General features: G+C 45.4%; 1 protein-coding gene and 1 long non-coding RNA gene across 3 annotated transcripts in view; both read right to left on the bottom strand.

The window, feature by feature from the left end:
- LOC141127856 (uncharacterized) overlaps positions 1-17076 on the bottom strand; it is a 574076-nt gene that overhangs the window by 32256 nt on the left and 524744 nt on the right. The gene's annotated exons all lie outside the window — the stretch shown is intronic.
- The window catches only part of LOC141127849 (MIT domain-containing protein 1-like), a 107552-nt gene that overhangs the window by 13822 nt on the left and 76654 nt on the right, over positions 1-17076 (bottom strand). For both annotated transcript variants that reach the window (XM_073614690.1, XM_073614689.1), the window contains exon 4: positions 9726-9812. In XM_073614690.1, coding sequence (XP_073470791.1) covers positions 9726-9812 — 87 coding nt within the window. The remainder of the gene's footprint in view (positions 1-9725; positions 9813-17076) is intronic.

The raw sequence follows: 17076 nt of genomic DNA, 5'->3' as shown, positions 1-17076 counted from the left end.
TTTGTGATGGGGAAGAGATTGGATGCAGTTCCTGTAGGGGGGGGGGGTCCCTATTTCCAGGAGGAGGACGACTGTCTTGGCCACTGCTAAAGCCAATCACAGCCCTGCTAGCCCCGTCCACCATCTGGAGGAAGAGGACTCGCTGGGTTGCCACTACCAATCTCAGAAAGAAGGGATTTCACTGTGATTGAGAAAACCACAATCAGGTGACAGTTTGTGGCATTACTGTTGAGCTTCTGGGAACTTTGTTGAAATTACTCCTGAACCTTTGTGTCACTTACTACTGAACCCCTGCACTCTGTGTCCCTTTAAGCCACAGCCAGTATTCAGCGCAATAAAAATCACACCCAACCACTTTTTCTCAGCTGCGGGGGCCCAACTTATGATCCTGCACACAGGCCCACTGCTTTCAGAAAATGCCCCTGACCTGAGCACATCATTGCGCATCCATTCCAGATGCTTGTATGTGACATCACATTTATCACGTGGGCTGGATGCGAGAGGTGGATCAGCAAGATGAGTGTGCCAGGACAGGTAGATGTGTCTCATCTCTGCTTGCTTTCACCACTCTGCATATCACGCATCTCATAGATGAGAAGAGGTTACAGCAGTGGAGCAGAAAATGAACAGGAGGGGTTCAGAGGTAGGACAGAGGAGCAGGAGGGTACAGCGGTGGGGCAGATGTGCAGGGAGGTACATTGGTCGAAGAGATGAGAAGGGGGTTCAGCGGTGGAAGAGATGAGCAGGGGGGTACAGCGATGGGCCAGATGAGCAGGGGGGTTACAGTGGTGGAGCAGATGTGCAGGGGGTTACAGTGGTGGGGCAGATGTGCAGGGGGTTACAGTGGTGGGGCAGATGTGCAGGGGGTTACATTGGTGGGGCGCATGAGCAGAGGAATAAAGTGGTGGGGCAGATGTATAGGGGTTTACAGTGGTGGGGCAGATGAGCAGGGGGGTTACAGTGGTGGAGCAGATGTGCAGGGTAGTACAGTGGTGGGGCAGATGATCAAATGGGTACAGTGGTGAAAAAGATTTGCAGGGGGAACAGTGATCTGAGGTGTGGAGTTGCAGAAATTGGGGCTGATCTGAGGCGTGAGATTGCAGGATGCTAATTTCTCACTACTAAAGTAGTTTACAGCATCTACTTTATAAAAAATCCTTTTCGTGATGGAGAGTGTGAAGTTGACATTTTTTGTTCTAAAATCGGCACGCTCAATTTTTTTAAAAACATTTTTCGGCACACTGTGCTCAAAAGGTTGCTCACCCCTGAATTAGTACAAGCAAACGAAAAATAAATGATTTACTAGGTGATAAAATGCTACTCTCAGTAATAACAAAAATGAGGACAAGAACAACACTTCCAGTATGCTGACAAACTTTAGCTACTCTGTAAACATCTTCACAGATTTCTATTTTCAGCACCTTAGGGACATGTATGAGAATTGGTGTCCATTCTCCATGTAGGTGGAACTCCTAGCCCTAGATTTTGGTCCATAAATGTGCTGTGGAAAAATATTCTCAGTCTAAATAAGACTTTATTTTATACAGAAATATATCACTCATTTGGGCGCTTTAAATATCTTTTCTTAGTAATTAGTCTACTGGTCACACCTGAGCAAACCATGGAGGCAGGGATAAATTGAGCTTGTGTATAGGTTACAGTATACGACAATATAATGGAACAAAATTAAAAGGAAAGGGTATACCACTGCGTAATAAGTAAATTACCTGCCGACTCGCCAAAATTACAGATGGTGTTACTGGAACCTTAATAGGATGATTTGAACTCAAGGTGAGTTCACATAAAAAAAACGGGCTCCGAGTAGGAACTAACTGCAGCATTACAAAAGCTCAGGTTTTATTAAAGCGTTACTAAACCCACAACAGTAAAATCAGTGTGTATATGCAGTAAAACATACTTGTTATACTCACTGTGGAACCTAAGGGGGTTAATCCTCTGTATTGTGTAAAAAGGCGGTTTGATCCTGTATGCACAGATTGATCCTCCCCAAAACATCTCTGGATAAGGCAGAGTTAGTGGAGTCAGTCTGCACATGCTTAGTTTGGTGTGTAATGCTACAGTGTTTTGTTTTTTTTTTTTCTTGGGAGAGTGCATGTGATCAGCACAAGGCCAATCAACACTGTCCAGACAATGGCTCAGGGGTCCTGCAGCCTCATAGGACAAACAGGGGAGAATAAAAACTCTTCCTACAAGCTTTAACCAGACACTGATAGAAGTCACAAAACGGCTCTAACTGCCCATAAGAAAAGGTATTTAGCAGTTTATATTTACTATTGCATTTCCATGTTTTGTGTACTGTGGGAGACCAGATATAGTAAATGCAGGGGTCCTGGGTTTAGCAACACTTTAACAAAAATTACATAATTTGATGTAAACACACAAAAGACAAAACCTTCACCATACCCCAATAAAAGGACAAATGACAACGTTGTCAAGTACTATTAAAAACATAGATCAAGCTCCCAGACTCACCACCATACACACACTGATACAAGCAGCAGAGAGGTAAATAGCAGCTATAAATGAAATGGGGACCAGCAGTAGCTGATAAGTGGGAGTATTCACAGGGGGAAAGGAGAACAGAGATCAGTGGTAGGTCTTAATCTACCGAGGTGGAGGTGAGTCACTTAGTATTTGTATATAATCTCAAATACTAAGCTAGACCTCCACAGGGTTGCAATTCAGAGTCAATCTGATTGATCCTCCACAAAGTGTAGTGAGATCCTAAGTGGTGAAACCGGTTAATATGCGAGGTAGTACAGTCCAACTGTCTCTCTAAGAGGCCGAGTGGCCATTCAAAGTATCACAGAGCTATGCTGGTATCCACTATAGCAGTGGTTCTTAACCCTGTCCTCAAGTACCCCCAACAGGCCATGTTTGCAGGTTTTCCTTTATCTTGCACAGGTGCTTTAAATCAGAGTCAACGGCTTGCTATTTTGGATAGCTAATTCCAAATACATGGCCTGTTGGAGGTACTTGAGGACAGTGTTAGGAACCACTGCACTATGGCATGGCCATTAGTGGAGTCGCCCATCAGCATATGTAAAAGCATAAATTCATGGCAGATGCAGGGGAGAGCAAGAGCCACAGACACAAACAAACACACTCTTCACCGGGCGAGCCACATAGTAAGGAGGGAGCTCATATGAGCAGTTATAGTCCCGAGAATCACCTCCCAATAAAAATCTCACCCGGAGGTTGTGTAAGGTCACTAGCTTCTCTTGTTGACCTCCATCGACTTTGTGCTGTATCCCCAGCCACGGCTAACGCTTGTGCACGGGCCAACTTAGTGCCGTCTCAATTTGATGGAGTCACGCCAAAGAAACCAATGTGTCGTGCTCCTATTGACCAATGCTAAATTTAAAAACCTATATAGTGTCTAATCTCAAAGACAAAATTAATATTAATAACAATTCCAAGATTTCTTTCTGTGAATGATCACACAAGTGTAAAAATATGTAAATGCATATATGAAAATTAACACAATTAATGTGCCAATAAATCACTGTGTAAGAAAATAAATATGAACATAAGTGCAGTCTTTAGTGTCATTCCAGTGAAAAAAGTCTATTTATTGATGCCGTGCTGCCATAAACCAATACCTCCTAGTGATTCTAACTCCATTTACTTTTTAAAGTGCTCAATTAATATGCCTGTGTGACACTTCACTCGTGCTCCCCCTTGGGTGTACTCTCACCTGAATGAATGTGACCTCACATTTAAGTTCGGTCAAACACGCTTTCTAGTGCCACCAGGTATATGGTATCCTTTTCTCCTCATTCCTCCTCCTTGATGCCACTGCTTCACATCATAATAGCCTCACCAAAAAGCATGTATAAAGAAAGGATCGCCAATAGTGCTTATATCATAAAACCAACTGATATTTATTAAAATCCAGAAAATGGCTACTCACATGATTGATTGCTAGTGCCTGGCGGCGTGACATGTGGAGTGACAGGTGGATGAGCCACATGGAGTGGTCTGGAGGGCAGGCGGGATAATGTCAAAGTATTTCACTCACTGGGTCACGTGAGCCTCCTCAGGATGCTGTGGCTGTTGCATCATGGGCTTATAAAGGGGCTGATGTCATTTCCATGTTCAACTCCCCGATAGCTACAGTATCATTCTATCAACATCATGATCTTAATTATTTGTGAGAATTATTGGCAAGTTCATAAAGTCCTGAATTGGACTAAAGAGATAAAAATACACATACCCATCTGGGTTTTCCGCACATTCAAAAATACCCAAAAAAAGGAGAGAACCGGTGGAACACAGCGAGGGGTAAAGGAATGTACAAAAATCACCCTTAGATGATAAAATATCCAAGATGCTCCAACACATATATCTCAGGAGAAAGGAGGGAAAAAAGAAGGGGAGAGGCAAAAGAGGGGGGGGGAAGGGGGGAGAGGGAGGGAAAGAAGGATAACCTAATAAATATAGGGAACCATACACATAAGGAGACAATATAAGGGAGAGCGCGCTCCCAATTCCATTAGAAATTACAAGCTATGGATCAAGAAACATCTGCATACAAATCTGCAAAAATCTACTCCTTTTCCTTCCACAGGAGGACTGCATTAAATGGATGGATAGCTTAAGCACAAAGAAGCCTTTGTGCTTGAGACTGTCTGGACAAGAGTTATGGAAGGTCGCAAAATATTGAGCAATGGCACCCTTATTGTGTTTTTATATTGTGTTTTTCAATTATACTCCCAAGGTGTTCACCGATGCGGACACGCAGTTGGCATTTAGTTTTACAAACATATTAGAGTGCCCTTTCAAAGAATCTAGAGAACCCATCCCATGACATTCTACAATTCACAAATTGTTTTATGTATTAGACCCTATGCCGGTCTTTACTGGTGAATCTATCGGTTCGATCCACAAAACTGCAGATATAGCAGTGTCCACACGGCAACATACCATTCAAAACGGAGTAGGTCAGTGAGCCAATTCCTAGAGGGAGTTTGTACAAATTCAGATTGCACCAGATTATCCCTTAAATTTCTGGCCCTTCTAGCAACTAATAGAGGTCTAGGGCCCACAATCTTAGACATACCAGGTGACTGTGTCAGAATGTGCCAGTGATTGGTTAGCGCTGCATGTACCTCCTCTCATTGAGATTCATAATGAGCGATAATGTGAACTGCAGCAGCTTGCTACAGGGCTGGATCTTTTTCACGTGTGATCAGGAGTTCCTCCCATTTCTGTGCTGAGGCCATTTTGCTGGAGCATCAGATTGTCCTATGGGAGTATCCCCTCTCACAAAGTCTCCCATTGAGCTCATCTGCTTCAATTCCAAAAAACTGTCCACAGAACAGTTTCTGCGTATATGCAGGAACTGCCCTATTGGGATACCCCTAATAAATGGTTTAGAGCGATGACTAGAGGCCAATAGAAGAGTTTTGGCCGCTGTCTCTTTCCTGAAGGTTTTAGCCCCTCAATGAAAATGGAAAGGTCAAGGAAGGAAATTTTATTGTGATCAAAAGTATATGCGAGTTTGATGTTTCTATTATTATTTGTATTCAACTCCACCAGGAAATCCTGCAGTTCTTCAAATCGATCCATTCCACATAACCAGGATCATCGATGTACCTCAGAAGTTCACCCCAGAAAACCTAAAATAGTTATGGTTTAACCACTTCCCGACCGCCGCACAACGATGTACGTCCTAAGTTTGAACGGGGATATCGTTGTTATGGCAGCAGCTATCTGCCATAACCCCGGTATCCCCGTTTTCGTGCGGCGGCCGGCTTTCAGATAAAAGTGGTCCCTGCGGCAGATTCGCCGCGGGATCACTTTTATCGGTGGCGGGAGAGGCCCCCCCCCCCCCCGCCGCGATCCGGTGCCCTCCGCCGCTTACCGGAGCCGTCGGTAGCGGCGGAGGCGATCGCGTCCTGCTCTCTGGTGTGTCTGGAGACGAGTGAGGCCAAGATGGCGCTCACTCGTCTCCATGACACTGCTGGGCGGAAGCGACGTCAAAACGTCACTTCCGTCCACGCCTCTTAAAAGGCATATTTTTTCAAATGTCATTTTTCTAAATGACTTTTTTTTTTTTTTTTAATTGCATTTTAGTGTAAATATGAGATCTGAGGTCTTTTTGACCCCAGATCTCATATTTAAGAGGTCCTGCCATGCTTTTTTCTATTACAAGGGATGTTTACATTCCTTGTAATAGGAATAAAAGTGACACAATTTTTTTTTTTTTAAACAGTGTAAAAATAAATAAAATATTGTAAAATAAATAATAAAAATAAAAAAAAAAAAATTTTTAAAACCCCCCTGTCCCGACGAGCTCGCGCGCAGAAGCGAACGTATACGCGAGTAGTGCCCGCATATGAAAACGGTGGTCAAACCACACATGTGAGGTATCACAGCGACCGGTAGAGCGAGAGCAATAATTCTAGCCCTAGACCTCCTCTGTAGCGCAAAATATGCAACCTGTAGAATTTTTTAAACGTCGCCTATGGAGATTTTTGAGGGTAAAAGTTTGACGCCATTCCACGAGCGGGCGCAATTTTCAAGCATGACATGTTGGGTATCAATTTACTTGGCGTAACATTATATTTCACAATATAAAAACAAATTGGGATAACTTTACTGGTGTTTTATTTCTTTATTCAAAAAAGTGAATTTTTTCCAAAAAAAGTGCGCTTATAAGACTGCTGCGCAAATATGGTGCAAAAAAAAGTATTGCAATGACCGCCATTGTATTCTCTAGGGTGTTAGAAGAAAAACCATATATAATGTTTGGGGGTTCTAAGTAATTTTCTAGCAGAAAAACCTGTTTTAAACATGTAAACACCTAAAATCCAAAACGAGGCTGGTCCTTAAGTGGTTAAAGCAAAAGCTAGGAGCTCCAGGTTGAACTCATTTTGGGCACCCATACGGGATGGAGGTGTAAAGGGACTCAATGTCGATACCGACGAGAATGGTCCACTCTGCATTATCTTCAACAGCTCATCTCTTGTATCCTGGACATAAGATGGCAATTCTGTCACCATTCCCTTAATTAGGGCATCTAAGAATTTGCCAATTTGTTCCAGAGTTCCTTTGATGGCTGATATTATGGGCCTTCCTGGGGGAATTGTTAGGTTCTTATGTACCTTGAGGATTACATAGATGGTGGGAGTATTATATTCATCCATCCGAAAATAGTCCCACTACCTCTTAGTGATAAGGTCTGCCTCTTATGCTAAGAAGAGTTTGTAATTCAAGGAGATGACCAATAAGTAGGGGTGTTGAATATAAATTGCAGCATCGATGCATCGCGATTCAGACTTTCACGATTCTGCATCGATGCTGCGACTCGGCCGAATCAATGTCCTAAGACCTCATCTGGAGCTCCATGTGTGTAGTGCTCTGCCTCTCCTGGAGACAGGCAGAACCTGCCTGGTGTATAAAACCCCCTCCCCTTCCCCGCCCACAGAGATATACACTGAAGTAGAAAGTCAACTGATGTGCTGACAGTACAGTGCAGGGGAAGGGGCTCGAGGAGACCCGACATCAGGAGAGGTTTCACTAAAGGCACCAGAAGGGAGAAAACACACTGAGCAGCATGGAGGAGGGGGAACCGAATGACACTAAGAGCTGGTGAGTGCCAGTACCACTGATCCCATCTCTCCGCTACCATCACCCCTCTGCCTGATCCCATCCATCCCTCGGCCACCTATGTGCACATAGGAGCTTCTTTCTCTCTTAAGTTTGTTGTTGGACCAATAAACAATATGTTTTATATGTTTGCACCAACTGTTTTGGTCTTCCGTTGATGTGGAACTACATCTACCAGCCACCAGCTTCTACAACACAGGTCTGTGGCTGCACAGACTTATAGAATCCCCCAGTGCTTCTATTGTGGGTTTTTGTGCTTATATCTACATAAAACTATTTGTGAATTGTGGAACAGCATGGGTTCTCTAGATATTAGAGTGCCTGTGCAAAAACTAAGTTGGTAAAACTAAAACGGCAACTGTGTTTCCATACCGATGAACTTCTTGGGAGTATAAAAAACAAACACTATAAGGTTTCCATTGCTCAACATTTGTGACCTTCCATAAACGCTTGTCTGGAAGGTCTCAAGATAAAAGGCTTTATTGTGCTTAATCTATCCAACCGCAGGGGTGACTTTTATATAGCCCCCCTGCAGAAGGAAAAGGAGTGGACTATTAGATTGGAGACATTGGTGCCAAAGGGACTCAACACCAAATTAAGTATGCAGGTGTTTCTTGATCCATAGCTTGTCGTTTCTAATGGAACTAGGAGCGCTCTCTCCCTTATACTGCCTATGTGAATGGTTCCCTATATTGTTAGGTTATCCTCCTTTCCCTTTCCCCCCCACCTCCACCCTCCTTTTCCCCTCCTTTCCCCTAACATATGCGTTGGAGCATCTTGAATATAATATCATCTAAGGGTGATTTTTGTAAATTCCTTTATACCTCTTCAAAGTGGTTCACAGGTCCTCTCCTTTTTCAGGAATTTTTGAATGCATGGAAAACCCAGATGGGTATAATGTGTATTTAGCTTTAGGCTCTTTAGTCTACTTCAGGACTTTATGCACTTGCCAATAATTCTCATGAATAATTATGATCATGATCTTGATAGAATGATACTGTGGCTATAGAGGAGTTAAATATGTAAATTACATTGTCAGCCCCTTTATAAGCCTGTTATGCAACAACAACAGTGTCCTGAAGAAGCTCACCAGACCCAGTGAGCGAAATGCATTGAAGTTTTCACGTCATCCTGCCTGCACTCCAGATCACTCCATGCGGTTCATCCACCTGCCACTCCACATTGATTGCTAGAGCCTGGCGGCTTGACTCCATCATACTGAGACGGCACTGAGTCGGCCTGCGCACAAGCGTTAGTCGTGGCTGGGGATACAGCACAAAGTCGATGGATGTCAACAGGAGCAGCTAGTGACCTTACACAACCTCCGGGTGAGATTACTGGGAGGTGGGTCCCAGGACTATAACTGTTCATATGAGCTGCCTCCTTACTATGTGGCCCACCCGGTGAAGACTGTGTTTAAGTGTCTGCTGCTCTTGCTCTTCTCCCCTGCTGCTCTGGTTGCACCTGCTTATTGCTTGATGCGTCTGCCATGAACTTATGCTTTACATGTGCTGATGGGCAACTTCACTAAGGGCTGTGCTATAGTGGATACCAGCATAGCATTGTGATATTTTGTTTGAATGGCCACTTGGCCTGTTACAGAGACAGTTGGACTGCACTACCTCGCATATTAACCCGTGTCACCACTTAGGATGGAGGATCAATCAGATTGACTCTGAATTGCGACCCTGTGGAGGTCTAGCTTAGTATTTGAGTTTATATACAGTACTATCTAGTGATTCACCTCCACCTCAGTAGATTAAGACCTAGCACTGATCTCTGTTCTCCTTTCCCCCTGTGGATACCCCCACTTATTAGCTACTGTTGGTCCCCATTTCATTTATAGCTGCTATTTACCTCTCTGCTGCTTGTATCAGTGTGTGTATGGTGGCGAGTCTGCGTGCCCGATCTTTGTTTTTATAGTACTTGATAACGTTATCAATTGTGCTTTTATTGGTGTATGGTGAAGGTTTTGGTGTGCTATATCAAATTATGTAATTTTGGTTCATTAATAAAACTGAGCTTTTGTAATGAGTTCAAATCATCCTAGTCCATATACAGTATATGACCATAAATACTGATAAGCCTACTTCATCTCTTGAAGTCAGTAAGTTGATTTTCTTGATCCTGGAAGGCCCCTTAATAAGCATTTCACAAAATCGTAGAAAGTTATACAGCTGTAAAAATAAAGAAAGTTCAAATGAATATGAAATACAAACAAAACAATCGTTTGCAATCAATTATTCTTACTAGAATTATTTAATCTGCAACATGAACAACCAAAATATCAAATATGTCTTTGTTCATTTACATCATGGGAAACAAAAATAGTCACATAATCTATTACTTTCTTCTTAAGGTCATAATTTATAGGGGTCCTGTAGGCACTCCTACAGTATAATAAATCGGCGACAGCAGGGATCTACACTGTAAAATTCTGATTGACAAAAAGGTTGAAAATACAATTATTGAAGATGATCAATGGGATCTGTCAACATGCAAAAGAAGCCTTAGTTTTTGTAACATTTAGACCCCTTTCACATCGAGGGCGTTTTGCAGGCGCTATAGCGTTAAAAATAGCGCCTGCAATCCGCCCTCAAACAGCTGCAGCATTGTCTCCAGTGTGAAACCGGAGCGCTGCGCTGGCAGGATGTCAGGAAAAGTCCTGTCAGCAGCTTCTTTGGAGTGGTGAAGGAGTGGTGTGTTTACCGCCGGCAAAACGCGCTACTGCGGTGCATTTTTAACCCTTTTTCGGCCGCTAATGGGGGGTAAAAGCTCCCCGCTATTAGCCGAAATGCGCCGCTATTTCGACGGTAAAACGGCGCTAAAAATAGCGGCGTTTTACCGCCGCCGGTATGGGTGGCTCGGTGTGAAAGGGCTCTTACCTGGAAAGTAACAATTTATGTATCTCTCACATTTTTACAGGCTTAACTGTTCAGATATTTTCAAGAAGAATGAAACGAAAAGGGGAAAAAGGTTTCTAGGAACCCCCCTTTCCTCATGGGATTACAATTGGAGGCAGTTTCAAGACTCCCCTTTGTGAGCCTTGTGTAGGTTTAGTGACCTGAGGTGAGGTCACGTGGCATATAGGGGTAGGCAATGTGAGTCCTGCCACAGTATATTCAGGCTAGAGAAGAGCCTTATTATAATTGGTTCATTTAAAATGGAGATCACATGGCTCCAGAACCCCCCCGAGACTGCCTATAAAAAGAGGTTCCATTTCTGGGGGGCTCATTCGCCTCAGAAGGCACAGCCGTGATGCTCCCCACTCTCCCAACCCCAAAAAAATAAAAAATAGGATTTTTTAAAACAGCTTACCTGTAAAATCCTTTTCTTTCGAAGGACATCACGGGACACAGAGCCACAGTAATTACTGATGGGTTATATAGGTATCACTGGTGATTGGACACTGGCACACCCTATCAGGAAGTTCAACCCCCTATATAATCCCTCCCCCTTGCAGGGATACCTCAGTTTTGTAGCCAAGCAATATAGTGTATTAGAAGAGGGGCGGGACCTCTGTGTCCCGTGATGTCCTTCGAAAGAAAAGGATTTTACAGGTAAGCTGTTTTAAAAAATCCTATTTTCTTTCTCGAACATCGCGGGACACAGAGCCACAATAATTACTGATGGGATGTCCCAGAGCAATGCTACCTGAGGGGGGGGAACCATGACCAAGTAGGGTGCAATCAGACCTGAGGACCCTGTACCACTGCCTGCAGCACAGTACGCCCAAAGGCGATATCCTCATGCCTTCTCACATCCACCTGATAGAATCTGGTGAATGTATGAACTGAAGACCAGGTTGCGGCCTTGCAGATTTGAGCCATAGAGGCCCGGTGATGCACTGCCCAAGAAGCACCAATAGCCCTTGTGGAATGTGCCCTGATCTGAAACGGAGGAATCTTCTGTTTCAGACCGTAAGCTTGAATGATCAATTGTCGAATCCATTTAGAAATGGTAGCTTTCGACGCTGCCTGTCCTCTATTGGGACCCTCTGGCAGCACAAACAAAACAACCGTCTTGCGGATCTGAGCAGTTGCCCCTAGATAGGCCTTAACTGCTCTTACTACATCCAACGAATGTAGAGATCTCTCTTCCGGAGAACAGGGATCTGGAAAAAAGGAAGGTAGAACAATGTCTTGGTTTAAATGAAAATCAGAAACCACCTTCGGTAAAAAACTAGGATGAGGGCGTAGTACCACTCTATCCCTGTGTATAATCAAATAAGACTCCTTACAGGAAAGAGCTGCTAATTCTGATACTCTTCTAGCAGAAGAGATGGCCACCAGAAAAATTAACTTCCTTGTCAACAAGACCAAAGGAATCTGACTTATTGGTTCAAAAGGCTGTTTCTGTAACACAGCCAGGACCAAGTTCAAGTCCCAGGGGTTTAGGGGCGCTTTAACCGGAGGGTTAAGACGCATCACCCCCTGCATAAAGTTTCGGACCAAAGAATGCGAAGCAAGTGGCCGCTGAAATAATACTGATAAAGCAGAGACCTGGCCCTTGATGGTACTCAAGGCCAGCTTCATCTCTAATCCCATCTGTAGAAAATCAAGGATTCTACCTATGACATATTTCCTGGGATGCCAACCTCTGGATTCACACCAGGTTATATAAGCTTTCCAGACTCTATGATAAATCATCCTGGAAGCTGGCTTCCTTGCATTAATCAAGGTAGATATGACAGGACCTGAGAGCCCACGACTCTTCAGAACGTGGGTCTCAATAGCCAAACCGTCAAATTTAGCGTTTGTAAGGCAGGATGGAACGCTGGACCTTGAGATAACAGGTCTGGGCGTACCGGTAGGGTCCACGGGGAACCTACCGTCATCCTTACTATTTCTGCATACCAAGTCCTTCTGGGCCAAGCGGGGGCCACCAGAAGTGCCGACTTCCTTTCCTGCCTGATCCTGCGAAGGAGTCGTGGTAATAGCAGAATAGGCGGGAATGCGTAAATCAGTGAGAACCGATGCCATGGAATCACCAACGCATCCGTCCCGCATGCAAGAGGATCTTTTGTCCTTGCCACAAATCTGTCTACCTTTTTGTTGAATCGGGATGCAAAGAGATCTACATCTGGAACCCCCCATCTTTGGCATATGGCCCAAAGGACGTCGGGATGCAGAGACCATTCCCCTGGAAGTAACTGCTGGTGACTTAGATAGTCCGCCTGCCAATTCTCTATTCCCGGGAAGAAAACTGCCGATATGCATGGCACATGCATCTCTGCCCAGACTAAGATCTGGTTCACCTCCTTTTGAGCAGCTCGGCTCCGGGTACCTCCCTGATGATTGACATAAGCCACTGCTGTGGCATTGTCGGACGGATCCTGACCGGACAACCCTGTAGCCTGATAGTCCAGGCTTTTAGAGCTAGATGTATCGCCCGGATCTCCAGAATGTTGATGGGTAAGGTCCTCTCTGTTTTGGGCCATACCCCTTGGACCGCAGCCTGTTCCAGAACTGCTCCCCAACCTGACAGACTGGCATCTGTTGTTACCACCGTCCAGGTAACCGGCAGAAAGGATTTCCCCTTCTGCAGGTCTTCGGGTATGAGCCACCAATTGAGGCTCTGACGCACCGCATGCGACAGGTGCATCGGAAAGTCTAATGCCTGAACTTTCTTGTTCCAGGTCAACAGAATACTGTGTTGCAGCATTCTTGAGTGAAACTGAGCATAGGGAACTGCCCCTAGTAGCCTCATACAAAGGTGGACTGAGGGACCCTTCTTGGTCCTTACTGCCAGAATCAGCTCTCTAAAAGCAGCGATCTTTGCCTGGGGTAGAAATATTTTCTCCTGGCTTGTATCTTTAATCAGACCTAAATACTCCAGTCTTCTTACTGGTTTTAGGAAAGACTTTTCTAAGTTGAGGATCCAACCCAGGTGTTCTAGATACCTGACTGTGGTCCTCAAGTTTCCATTCAAAGAGGCTACCGACCGGTCTATCAAGAGCAGGTCGTCTAGGTATGCTATGACAGCTATACCCTGAGCCCTTAATCTGGCCAGAGGAGGAGCCAAGATCTTTGTGAACACTCGAGATGCAGTGGCTATCCCGAAAGGCAGAGCCACAAACTGGAAATGGCGCCCTCCTACCTCGAAGCACAGAAACTTCTGATGAGCAGGAAAAATGGGCACATGCAGATATGCATCTCTGATGTCTATTGACGCCAGAAATTCTCCTCCCTGCAGGGTGGGAACTACTGTTCGAATTGATTCCATACGGAAGGATTGAATCCTTAGGAATCGGTTCAGATCCCTTAAGTCCAGAATGGGCCTGACATCCCCATTTGGCTTTTGGACCGTAAAAAGGTTGGAATAGAAGCCCAATCCCTGGTTCTTTGCGGGAGCTATCATAATGACCTCCTGCGACAAAAGTCGCTCTAACGCTAGAAGGAGCGACTGCTTCTTCTCTGGGTCTCTGGGGACACTTGATCTGAGGAACCGAGGAGAGGGGAATTCCTGAAACTCCAGCTTGTACCCTAAGGTTACCGTGGAGATTACCCATCTGTCCTGGAAATCCTCCTGCCAGAGCTCTGAGAACTGTCGCAGTCTTCCCCCCCACTCGAGTGAGCGGGGGCACCCCCTCATGCAGAGGTCTTAGTGTTTTGCCTAGTAGGCTTCTTTCCCCAGGACTTCTTTTGTCCCTGGGGTTGACTCTTGTCTCTGGACCCCGATGGAGGCGGCCGTCGAGACTGCCTGGAGGCTGAAGCCCCCGGCGCTGGGGAAAGAGTCCGTTTGAAAGAGGGACGCTTACTCTTCTTCTTGACAGGTAAGAGAGTGCTTTTCCCACAAGAGATTCTCTTGATATAGTTATCCAAGTCCTCTCCAAACAACCTTGCACCACGAAATGGAAACCCAGCCAGTAGCTTCTTACATGGTGCTTCGGCTGACCAATTTTTCAACCATAGGATTCTACGTATATGCACCAACCCCAGTGAAAGACGGGAGGTTTGCACGATATAATCTCTAATGGCGTCAACCACAAAGCACAAGGCCGCTGGAAGGTTAGCAAACCCCTGGGCCTGCTGTTCAGGTAATACTTTGATGACCTGCTTAACATGGTCTCTTAAGTATTGACAGACTCCAATCGCTGCTACTGCAGGTTGGGCCACTGATCCTGCTAAGGAGAAAACATCCTTCAATAGGGATTCCATCCTTTTATCTACAGGATCCCTGAGCATCTGAGCATTGTCTACAGGACAAGTCAGGCTATTATTTACAGAGGAAATGGCGGCATCAATAGCCGGAATTCCCCACATTTTAATAAACCTTTCTTCCATCGGATAAAGTGTTGAAAACTTTCTCGGTGGAAAAAAACGTTTGTCTGGGTGATCCCACTCAGAATAAATGAGCTTTTCAAGTAAAGTATGAACAGGAAAAGCATGTGCTGCTTGGAAAGGTTTCAGTGACCCCAAAGCAGAAGAGGATTCTTTGGCAGTTTCAGGTATGGGCAACTTAAATGTGGAGCGGACCAATCCAGTGAGGATCTGCACTAAGACTTTCTCCTCTTGGGAAGTCGCAGAGGGTCCCTCTCCACCTGATTCCTCCGAAGAGGGATCATCCGTCCCATCCCGATCCTCTAAAAGGGATTCATCTCCTTTATCCCAGAGCTCCTCTTCCTTAGGGTCTTGGGGAACAGAGGAAAGCCTAGTGCGTTTTCTTCCACTGGGTGAAGACGTAATCACGGCCATTAATCTTTCCTCTAGACCATTAATGGTTGAGGAAAAAACCTCTTGTGTAATATATACAGGGGCTGAAGTGCCAGAAGCAGGTGTAGCCCCTGACCCCGATGGCTCTCCCTGGCTAGCCGTCCCTGGCCCATCTTTAGGGGGGGAGGATGCTGCCGACAGGGGGCCCTCAGAACCTGAATGAGATCCCCTAGTGTCTCTGGTTCTTGGGGTGCTTGAACCTCTTCTACCCATAGTGCAAAGCAACAAGGTGTGAGGTATACAGATGAACACTGCCTGCTGAGCAATGTAGTCTGGCTAAAAGCCTTGCTACCCAATGCTCAGTCTGGTGTTACTTCAGTAAATGCTGCCTAGGAGAATGCCTGTGTCCCATCATACATGCGACCGTCAGCTCTGTGTCTCTCAGAAGGCTGAGTGCACCTGTACAGAGTGCCTTTAATAGCCTGCAGCTGGCCTGAGTGGGAGTTTAAGCACCTGTGCTGACGTCCTGCCCCCTCCTCTACCGCCCCCCCCCCTCGAGTTTTGAAAAAAAACGAGCGTTTCCCGCGCTGCCGACTCTCCTGTCATGCTTCTGGAGAAAGGCTGGGGATGGGGGGGGGGAGGGAGAGAGGCTGGTAACAAGATCTGCCTGAACGGCTATCTTCAGAGATGGTGGCCATTTGGCTACAGAGCCCGGGTGGTATAACCACTTTCTAGACCCCTGTGGCCCCTCTCTAGCCTGGGGGGGGAACATTCAAACATGAGAAATCCCCCTTTCCATCTTACCTGTTTGCAGCCTGCTTGAGACGCTGGGACATAACCAGCGATGAAAACACCTGAGACAGACAGTCAGCATGTGCAGGTTTGTGCTCTTGGCAGCCCCCGGTGGTCACAATAGGCATAGCATGCATTTACCTTAAAGGAGAAAAGCCACTAGAACTCAAAAATTCTGTGGAATCTCCTCTTACCTTATCCAGCCGCAGGGTGCTGTTTACACAGACCCAATCTTCACCTCTCACGGTGGGCTCCGTTTGACAAAACCGTCAGAGACTGGGGCCCCCTACGAACAGGGGGATCCAACAGTTCTGGGACCGTAAAGCACCTCGCCAGAAATTAGGAAGTTTAAAGCCATTTCTGATCTGCGGGGTCCAGCTCTCTAAAAAGAGAAGCATTACGGGTAAAACCTCGTTTCTTCGGACACGAAGCCCGGGTACCATTCAATTCGGCCATGAAAAGACACTTTGAATGGATCCGGTTCGCCTGGCTTGCCCCAGTATAGGATCTTAGGATATTCCCTTTGGAGCTCAGCACAGGACATCTTTACACGTCCATCACCTAAGACACTGGCGTAAAAACTGAGGTATCCCTGCAAGGGGGAGGGATTATATAGGGGGTTGAACTTCCTGATAGGGTGTGCCAGTGTCCAATCACCAGTGATACCTATATAACCCATCAGTAATTACTGTGGCTCTGTGTCCCGTGATGTTCGAGAAAGAAATAGGATTTTTTATAACAGCTTACCTGTAAAATCCTTTTCTTTTGATGTACATCATGGGACACAGAGCCTCAGTAATTACTGATGGGTTATATAGGGTATCACTAGGTGATTGGACACTGGCACACACTAAACAGGAAGTTCAACCCCCTATATAATCCCTCCCCTTACAGGGATACCTCAGTTTTGTAGCAAAGCAATATAAGTGTATAAGAAGAGGTATATCAAAAGAAAAGGATTTTACAGGTAAGCTGTTATAAAAAATCCTATTTT

This window comes from Aquarana catesbeiana, linkage group LG02 (assembly GCF_042186555.1).
Source record: "Aquarana catesbeiana isolate 2022-GZ linkage group LG02, ASM4218655v1, whole genome shotgun sequence".
In the NCBI taxonomy this organism is placed as follows: domain Eukaryota; kingdom Metazoa; phylum Chordata; class Amphibia; order Anura; family Ranidae; genus Aquarana; species Aquarana catesbeiana.
The sequence above is the reverse complement of the archived record's forward strand: the minus strand, read 5'-3'. Positions and strand labels throughout refer to the sequence as shown.